A 10,073-nucleotide genomic window follows, 5' to 3' on the forward strand; every position below is an offset into this window, starting at 1 on the left:
TCATTGTGATATCGTTTCAAATAACTCTCACAATACGGCGATGCCGATTCGTAAATTGAATACAAATTTTATTTTGTGAAGACGTCCTGAAGGCAGAATTGGTTTCGCTTTCAAAAAAAAAAAAATAGATTTTTTGACCGTCCTTGTTCGTAAAAAATTTTTAAATGAGAAGAAAAACATCTGACCAGGACATCAAAAACTAAAGTGTCTTTTGAATCTGAACCAAAAATAATTCGCTGATTCTCTTATGATTCAGTCAAATAATTACGAGTGGAGAGAATCTATTGTCATATCGCCTCGGTCAAACTAATAATCACAATTTATTGGCATCAGTGCAACTTGATACGATTAACCAACGAATTGTAAACAATTTTAAATCTATTCGTAATGACGACAGATATAGTAGTTAGTATTTACCTTTTTTATGCATCCATCATGACACTGTTCCAATCGTATTGACGACGGCGATTCTTCTGAATAAAGTCCACTACTTCTGGCTCCACTTAATCCAAACAGGGACAGAACTGTGACCGCTACTTTCCAACACATTTTTGTATAATTTATATTATTTCACACAAAATTCAATAAACAACAAGGATAATAAATAAACTTTATCTTTGTTTGCTGCTAGTAAACAAATCGAGCAAACAAAACAGTTTGAATGATGGAATCTAACACTTTTTTATTAGTGTGTTGAATAGTTATATATATATATATATATATCGGTATATATATATGCCTCGTGAACAGTGTTGATATTTTGTTTTTATAATAAATTAATTATTGAAATAAGTGTATCCCGAACACAATATCAATTCAATTAACGGAATTGCTACCAGCCGGTTAATTGTCACAAAAAAAATCTCTAAAATCACAAACGAATAATAATAAGTGTGACACTAGACGATTTATGTTGCACAGAGATTAAGATTCTGGGTTTAGAATCAGCTTTCCGTAAAAAAATTCGTTTATCATCAATCAATTCATAGCAAAAGTTCCTTTTCTTCTTTCTAAATTGTTCGACAAAATTGCCGATTTTTTTCTTTCAAAATTTATTTATTTCACTTTAATAACTCGTATCTTCGGATGCTGTTTTATCAAGATATTTAATATCGACTCACTCGTATCAACCACCACGACCGACGTTCAATTAGACACTAAAATTGAAATAACTTTACTTAATGCTAATGTCAAGAAAATGAATCCGGTCCGGAGTGCTTTTTTTGCTCTTTTAAAATTGCTCAGCACACATACCAGAGCATTTGTGTTGGAGGAGAGAAAAAAAAATGTTGCTGAGAGAAACGGTTCAATGGTTTCCGATGTGTAGAGATTTGAGCAATTCTCTCTCGACTTTTCTGACTATTCTCGCATTCATGTTATTTATATTTTGTATTCTCAACAATCGAGACTTGCTTTTTAATATTTTGCTTTATAAATTCATATTTGTGAAGGTATGATGCGTTTTTCAGATTTTTTTTTTTAAATTTAAAATTGCAAATCGCATCACCGACCGTAATAATAACATTTAAAAAACAAAATATATCAAAGCATGCAAGTAACGCATTATGTGGGTTTCAGAAATGTTCCTATATACACGTTTAGATGTTTTCTTTACAGATTTCCAGAAAATCATAATGAAATGAAGTTGATTGATATAGAAAAAAAACACTTCAATCATGTTTGAAAAACATCCGAGTCTGGAAAAAAAATAATATTGACGGGTACTTTAGACGCATTTACGGTTTTTTTTTGTGTGTGTGTAAGGAAAATAAAAAAAAAGAAGACGAATGATTGGAAAAGGGAGCGATTGCTTAACTGATACATAATTTTTATGCGTTTAGGCAAATCATTTTGGACATGTATAATGCGTGATTTTTTTCCTTTTTGACTTATAATTTTGATGAAATTTCGTTTGAAGGGTGTTTACGCACGCATGTGATGTTGGTAGCGGTAATAGCTTCTGTACAGTATAAAAAAACGAAACTCACTTGAACGTTGAGCATTTATTTAGTGAGTAAACAGGATCCGCATTATAGTTTCATGTTTTTTTGGAAAATAAAAAAAAGAAAGATCAACACACTTCAAGTGCCAAGTATAGTACTATTTTGTATGAAATGGCTTTTTACAGTGTTTTACAGTTATATGACACACTGTCAAGTTTCAGTACCTTATTTAGAGTAACGTTCATGCTTGAAATGCGTTGCTTGCATGTTAAAAATAATGTCCCTACACTGTGAATAGTATACAAATCAAGCAAATAACATTCAGATTATCTCAAGATTTTCTTGAAATCTCAAGAATTTACTTCAGTAGGAGATAAGATATGTTAAGTATATGGTGAATTTGTGAATATTATTTTCATCTGCGGTGTTAGCAGAGAAAATCTCAAGATTGTACCGGAATGCTTGCATATCGTTCAAATCGCAATATTATCTCAAGATTCTACCGAAATGCTTGCAATATGTATGTGTTTTCGATGAAGTACTCCGTAGCAACACGTTGACCACCTGTTTGTGCATTGTCTTTTTAGCCGATGCTAATCACACCCGGGAGCGAACAGCTATTGTGTTGCTTAATCGATGCTATTCGCACCGGGTGCAAATGGCTGTACAACACAGTCAATGCTAGTCATCGCTTCCGAAAGTGACGTGCTTATCAAAATAGCCCAACAACACAGTAGATGTTATTTGCACCTGGGTTATTACAGGATAAGTAGCATACAACACAGTTAAACGTATGTCGGGTGAGAATAGAACCCGCTACCGCTGTTTGGGCTATTCGCTCCTGTGTGTAAATGGCATTTGCTTTTTTAACTAATTTGGACTTCAAATTTTATAAAAATAAGTCTGTTTACTCGAGATATGGGCAGAAACCACCTTTACCTGGTTTTTACGGATTGGTATTGTCAATATCTATCCAATTCACGCCGTAACATACTGGATATCGGGTCATTTTAAAGATGAGTTAACAGTTCCTGAAAAATGGTTGAAAAATGACTGAAAAATAGCATACGGTCCACTGGCTGAAAAATGTTTGAAAACACACACCACTGACACGAAAACGTCAGCTTTGTTTTGACTTTTGACGTTATGAGTTCCTTTACTTTTGACAATAGTAGTCCCTTTTTACTGTCTGTACACGGAGCTGTCACACTCACATTTAAATATATGATTTTTCATTTTAATTTGTCAGTTTGTTCTATTCAAGACTGTAAACTTTGGGGAGGTCACGCAGACCGCCATTTAATTAGATATATCTAATATACGTCTGATGAGTTTACATACATAAGAAAATCAACACATCATCACGGCGATGATTGTGTTCACAGTAGGTGAATTTTTGTATGAAATCCGCCATGTTATCATCAAGTGTGGTGTGTAACCCAAGTATCTGTATCTGCGTGACCTCTCCAAAGTTTACAGCCTTGGTTCTATTGAGAGGGCCCTTGCAGTCCACAGTTACCAATTCATATTTTAATGATATACCAATACTGCGCTGTTGGTAATTATATTTCACCAAAGTCACTAGCCATTAGAATATAAAGTGGTAACTTTCCGTAATTCCACACATTTTTCAAACATTTTTTAGTCAGTGGACCGAATGATTTTTTCAACGATTTTTCAGGAACTGGGTAGGTACTTGCCTTAACGCTTAGTTTTTGACATTTATTGTATGACGCCTGCGTTTTTTCGTCTAACTATCAGTGGTGAACATTTAAATTTTTGGCGCACTAATGGCTTGAATTAAGCAAAAAATGTCGAATTCCGTTCAAATTTGCTAGACCTATTAAAACAACACATGACCTCTACCTGTTTCATACCAATGGCAACCCACGTTCATCCGATTTTTTTTTTCAATTTTCTTCTTCGCGTAAATCTAAGAACATTTTAAATCGATCAAAAAAAACCTTCCAGAAACTCCTATATTTTCAGATAACATCACATTCATTTTAAATACGCCAATTACACCAAATGAGATGCTGTGCCTCCTGTAGAAATTCACAGGAAGTCTGCTTTGAAATCGTACTTCCTGGATGGAAAAAAATATTTCCCTCCAATCACACAGGATTTTCTTCTTTTTTTTTATTGCAATGCACATTTGCATTAATATCTTCGCCTTTGATTGTACAAAATAATAAGTTTTCTCATTTGTTACAAATGTAAAACTCGGCACTAGACTAACAAAAAAATATGACATTTTCATAAATACCACATTTTATTCTTATGTACGCTGTGGAAAATTCGTTTCGTCTCTTTATGCAAAATCAGTACAATGAAATACTATCCTCAAGATGAGATGAGCACAAAAAAAAAATTATGAAAATATAAAATTGTAAGACGAAACAGCAACAAAGAAAACAATCTATGTTGTAGCATATTTATAAAAAATAAAGTATCTGGAAGAAGAAGAAGAAGAAGACGAACTCAGAATCAAATCTATGACAATAATACGAATCCTAAAGACAAAAGGATATTATTTTCTTTATCAAAAGATCTGACGAAGTATTTATTATGAACGCTATATATAATACGAAAAAAAAGAAATAGAAAAGAATAACTCACAGGGATCTATCTGTTCTGAGCAATTTAAGGATTTCAATTTGATGTTATTGTATAGCTTTCGTATGAAAAATATGCAGTTTTCCAACTCTATTATTTTTACGATAGAATATAAGAAAGAAGCATTGTAAGAAGAATTGTAAGTTATTTTTTGCCCCTTATTCTCAAAAGCTTATAATCAGACCAGAGCACGATTGAAAAATGTCGGCACAGACTGCACCGAGACTTGTGCGTCATATACCATGTTTCGTTGACGGCGGTAGGTGTAAAAGATGGTTGTAGTTCCTGATTGTGGTGATCGGCAGATAATAATTCATTGCAGAACAAGGTCACAACTGAAGCATGTAAAATTAAATGTTTATAGTCTTTAGCCACTCAGTACATTCATAAAGAAAGCTTTGTTTGACAACGCTGAAATGCGGGCATATTTTTATGGATGCCGCGAATTGCTTAAGCAAAGCTCCTATTGTTTACTAAAAGATGCTGTAACGAGGGTTTATCTCTTGCTTAACTATTAAATATAAATTTTAAGCTTATACGACTTGTCCTGGATTTTATCCTTTTACAAAATGTGAAGCGTGCGCTCATTAATCGATTTCTTCGGATTTTCCCTGTTACAAGATGTATCTAATTTAACGACCTGGACTTTCCTTTAATATAAAATGTCGCTAAAACGGTAATTCACGCCATAATTGCGCCAAACATTTAAATATTTGCAACTGAGAGTTTGACAAAATAACGGTGATGTCATATAATAAATGTTAAAAATTGAGACTTTAAAATGATCCGCTATGGCACAATCATTCGCCTTTTCCTTTTTTTTTAAGTATAACGTTGATTGCCCGGCTATCATAGGATTTTCAAATTTGCAGGAATTTAAAAAAATCGAAATCTTTCCTTCGGTTCACCTTCGTCTTTTTTATTAAGTTTTTTTAAAGGTCTACTTAACCTGTTAAACAGTATTATTATCGGATCTATTACTTCCATCTATCAAGTATTTTTAATCTGTTGATTTAAAATCTTGTACTACATTTTTTTAAACATACATTTTGCAATATAAGGGACTGTATTACCCAGAGCTTGTCATAATTTTTGTCGTCATTATCGATAATAGATGAATAGCCGCATGTGACCCCCTCGCTTTAACGGCTTTCGCCCCAAATCTTATAGGACTGTTCTTTATGCGATAAAATACTAGTTTGTTCACAATTCAGAATTCACATTTAAATTCTTAGGATAATTTACGGCGTGAACTCTTCAAACTGTTGAAAGTGTGAACCTAAGTCTGAATTGACAGTCATCCGTTTTGCCTTTGTGTACACGACAGTTGACATTTCATAATAATACTTTATACACACGAGACATTGAAAACACAATTTGGCCCTAGTTTTCATTGACAGTAGCAGAAATCGCGTTTTTGGTGTTGAAACATGTAATTCACATAAGTTCTACTAATCGAGTTAGTACGATCACGTAAGCACTTGTGAATAACTAAATTTAGTGTTCATTCGGTTTGAATCTGTCGTTGAATAAATTCTCACTTTTATAAAACTAATGTTATTCCTCACCATAAATTGGAACTTCTAACAGGTTATGGGCCCAGATCGGGAATAGGGCAGTGGAGAATACAAGTCGATTATTTAAGGATTGATTGAATTTATTATTTGTGTGTTGGAACTGTGTCAGGCAAATAAAACGAAAGCGGACTGAAAATGGATTATAATTTGGAATGTGAAGCAAAAGAACGAAAGAACGTTGACGACAAGAATGAAAAATGAACCAAAGATTGGATTGCGATTTTACAATTGAAGAAAAGAGAAAAAAAGAAAATAAATAATCGGATAAAAATTATGGTAATGACCCAGGCAAATTTGAATTAACAGAAATATTCCGAAATAATTGACCCTGGCAAAGTTTAATGGCGAAAGAAAAGAAAAGACTGGAAGAGAGAAGGACAGAAAATAAAAGAGAATGAAATTGAAGAAGAAGACGATGACGATAAGCAGAAGGAGATGATAGACAGAAGAAGACCTAAATCTAAAAGGCAACCAAATTTCAGTCGACAAAAGGAAGAAGTAGAATTCAGAAGAAGAAGAATAAGACGAATTAGAAGAATATTTGAAACAGAGTTTGAGAAGGAAGAACAAGAAAACTTGAGTTGACCTGTCACATACAGCTATTGAACTCATTGAACGAATGCCGAGTGGACTCGAGGTACTCTAATACAATTCGATATGTGTACGAAAATGCTACGTCGTATGTAAGACTTGGTGAGAATTTCAAAATCGGTCGAGGTGTAAGACAAGGAGAAAGGAGAGATCGGATTGAAGTAAGATGGGAATGAACGTGAATGGCAAGTACTTGAGTCACCTCCGTTTTGCAGACGACATTGTCCTTACAGCAGTCGATCTGGCTCAAGCACAAACAATGCTACTGCAGTTGAACGAAGAATCGAGCAAAGTGGGTTTAAAGATGAGCCTAACGTGAACGAAGGTCATGACGAACATCGACGACGACAGAGAAATTAAAATTGGAGACACAGTGATTGAAATAGTCGATAGTTACGTATACCTTGGTCACAGGCTGAAATTGGGATTGGACAATCAAACTGCCGAAGTGAAGCGAAGAATTTGTCTAGGTTGGGCAGCAATTTGTCTAGGTTGGGTAACCTCAGGCTTATCTTCAAGAGCAAGATGAATAATAGCTTGAAACGGAAAGTGTTTGATTCGTAGGTTCTCCCAGTCCTAACATATGGAACGGAAACATTGACATTAACGAAAGCATCAGAAAACAAGCAAAGAGCCATGGACCGAAGTATGTCGGGAATTTCGCTCAGAGACAAAATGACTGAACGAATGGATCCGACAACAGACAAGAATCGTCGATGTCATGGAAAATGGAACTGGGCAGGTCATATTGCAAGAATGACGGATGAACGTTGGACAAAATCGATGATGAACTGGAGACCACCAACAACCCGACCTATGGGAAGACCACTAGAACGTTGGACGAATAACATCAAGAGAGTAGTAGGAGCAAATTGGCAGCAAGTGGCAGCAGACCGTTCAAAATAGAAGGAGGAAGTGGAGGCCTACATCCAGCAGTGGATATACAATGGCTGAAAAAGAAGAAGAAGAATAAGTTACGGCTATTCATCTGTTATCAATAGTGAAGACAAAAATATTGACCAGCTCTGGGTAATGTGGTCCTTAAATATGGTAAAATAAATGTTAAAAAATTGAAGTACAAGACTTCAAAAAATCAACCGACTAAAAATACTTTGATCGATGGAAGTAATAGACCCGATAATAATACTGGTCATATATATACTTGTTAAAGGTTAATCGATTTTACTTTACTAGTGAGGTAAAGTGGCTATTCCCTCACTAGTGAAAACCTTTTCCCTCGCTCGTAAAGTATAACGTTATACTTTACACGTGAAATAATTTGATATCTCGTATCACGATAGACGAATTACTTTTGCGTACTGCGTTTCTTTAAATTAAATTATGAGTGGTAGAATTTATGTCAATGAGAAGAAGTCTGTAAGTTGAAACATGTAATCGTAGCATTCACATAAGTTCTAATCGAGTTAGTACACTCACGTAAGCACTTGGTAATAACTAAATTTAGTGTTCTTTCGGTTTAAATCTCTCGTTGAATAAAGTCTCACTTTTATAAAACTGCTGTTATTATTCACCATAAATTGAAACTTCTAACATTTGGATAAAAGAATTTCTATCTTCATTCGAAAGTTACGACATTATCGTCATATTTTCAATGTCTCGTGTGTGTTAAGCATAATTTACTTATATTCTTGTCAAAACAATATACAAAAAATCATTATTCTGATCATCCCTAAAAGGGGCGCCGTATCACAATTTTTTCCCGGAGTACATCTGGTCTGTACAGCATAGATATCTTCAATAGGAAGTCGATAAATAACAGATTCGGCAAAATACAATTTATTATGATTACGTTGGTAATTACAATGTTATGGAGGATTTCTAATAATGCGAACAGTTCGACGATTGATGCCCATTTTATTGCACATTCGACGGCATTGATTTAGCTTGTTCCCTTGACTGTAAGTCAGGGTCGTATGCCGGAAAATACACTAAAATTTTTGTATGAAAGGTTGTATGACATGTTATGAAAAATGGAATTGTTTGTCCCAATATTTTGCTTGTAAACACTATAACTTGAGTAATTACCAACCAATTACTAATTTTATATTATTAATCGACGCAGAATTGAATTCCTGAGGTTAAGTTCGAAGATGGGCTATGTGGGATTATGGATGTGGAAGTTATTCCAGAAAAACAGTATTTTCCACTCTTCAATCAACCGAAAAAGATTACTTTGATGGAATTTGATTTTGTCGGTTAGTTATATCCATGTATCACACGCATGATAGTCAGCTATCACGGTGATAGTTGGCTATCATGGGCAAAAGTAGCATATTTCACGCCATGACATAAAATATTTATAAAATTTTATAAAAACCAATTTCTGAATTGTTATTCAAATGTATGGAACGACACTAAAAAACAATCAAACAGAAAACTTTAAAACTCCCACGAGTGTGAAGTTTGCGGCCAGGAGCGAAGCGAGGGCCGTAATTCGCACGAGTCGTGCTGTTTTATCCATGATTAAAGGTTTTGTGAATGTAGTAAGTACCGGGGGGCTTCTTTTTTATACATAAGTGTAAGGGCAGAACGTCTATCGTACTATTTTATATTGTACCAAAGTGAAAGAGTCCTTTAATCGTTCCACATTCGCATCTTTTACTTTTGATTAGCGTTAACAATAAGACTATCTGAATAATAGACAACTTATACGAGTGGAAAGTTTGCGGGCAGAGCGTAGCGAGGGCTGTAATTCACACGAGGCCTTGTCTATTTATGATTTATTGTTGATTAAAAATGTGGCCGCAAATTTACAAGAAAATAGAGAACAGAAAAAGTACTTTTCCAAAGAATTTGTACTCAAGCGAAGGTTGTTATATCAGTTATTTGTGATGTGTGGTGTTAAACAACAACGGAAAATAAAATGAAATTGATTAAAAATATATTGAAAACAATTGGCAGACAAGGGACCTGACCCGCCCAAAAGGTGTGGCCTAGTTTGTTAGTGTAATAATGTAATAATAAACATCGAAGATATTTCAATTCCGATGTGCATATTAAATTTCATGTACTCACCATTCCGATAAGATACGAAATAACAAATAACCGTTGCAAAGCTGATATTATTATGCAGAAGCACGAAACTCATGTAATAATATGAACGATAACGATGATGGTGCACAAAAGATGTGAAATGCTGAGAAGAAAATTTCGTTTGTGTAATTTGAACGGGTTGAAGAGACAAGCAAAATAATGAAGAAGAAAAATTTACTATTAGTCGATCACACACTTTTTAATTAATTGGTTTTTTTTTAAATTAAATTTGTTTTCACTTTGAGAGTCAATATGGCCAAATGAGCATTGGAAGACAATGTAAACTTGAAAT

The 10,073-nt window shown here is 34.2% G+C and overlaps 1 protein-coding gene across 1 annotated transcript in view; it reads right to left on the reverse strand.

Moving 5' to 3' along the window:
* Positions 1-1,168, reverse strand: part of LOC119069470 (transmembrane protein fend-like) — a 57,370-nt gene extending 56,202 nt beyond the window's left edge. The window contains exon 1 of the mRNA XM_037173524.1: positions 418-1,168. Coding sequence (XP_037029419.1) covers positions 418-549 — 132 coding nt within the window. The 5' untranslated portion in view covers positions 550-1,168. The remainder of the gene's footprint in view (positions 1-417) is intronic.
* Positions 1,169-10,073: the final 8,905 nt, after the last annotated feature.

This window comes from Bradysia coprophila, assembly GCF_014529535.1.
Source record: "Bradysia coprophila strain Holo2 chromosome X unlocalized genomic scaffold, BU_Bcop_v1 contig_35, whole genome shotgun sequence".
NCBI lineage: Eukaryota > Metazoa > Arthropoda > Insecta > Diptera > Sciaridae > Bradysia > Bradysia coprophila.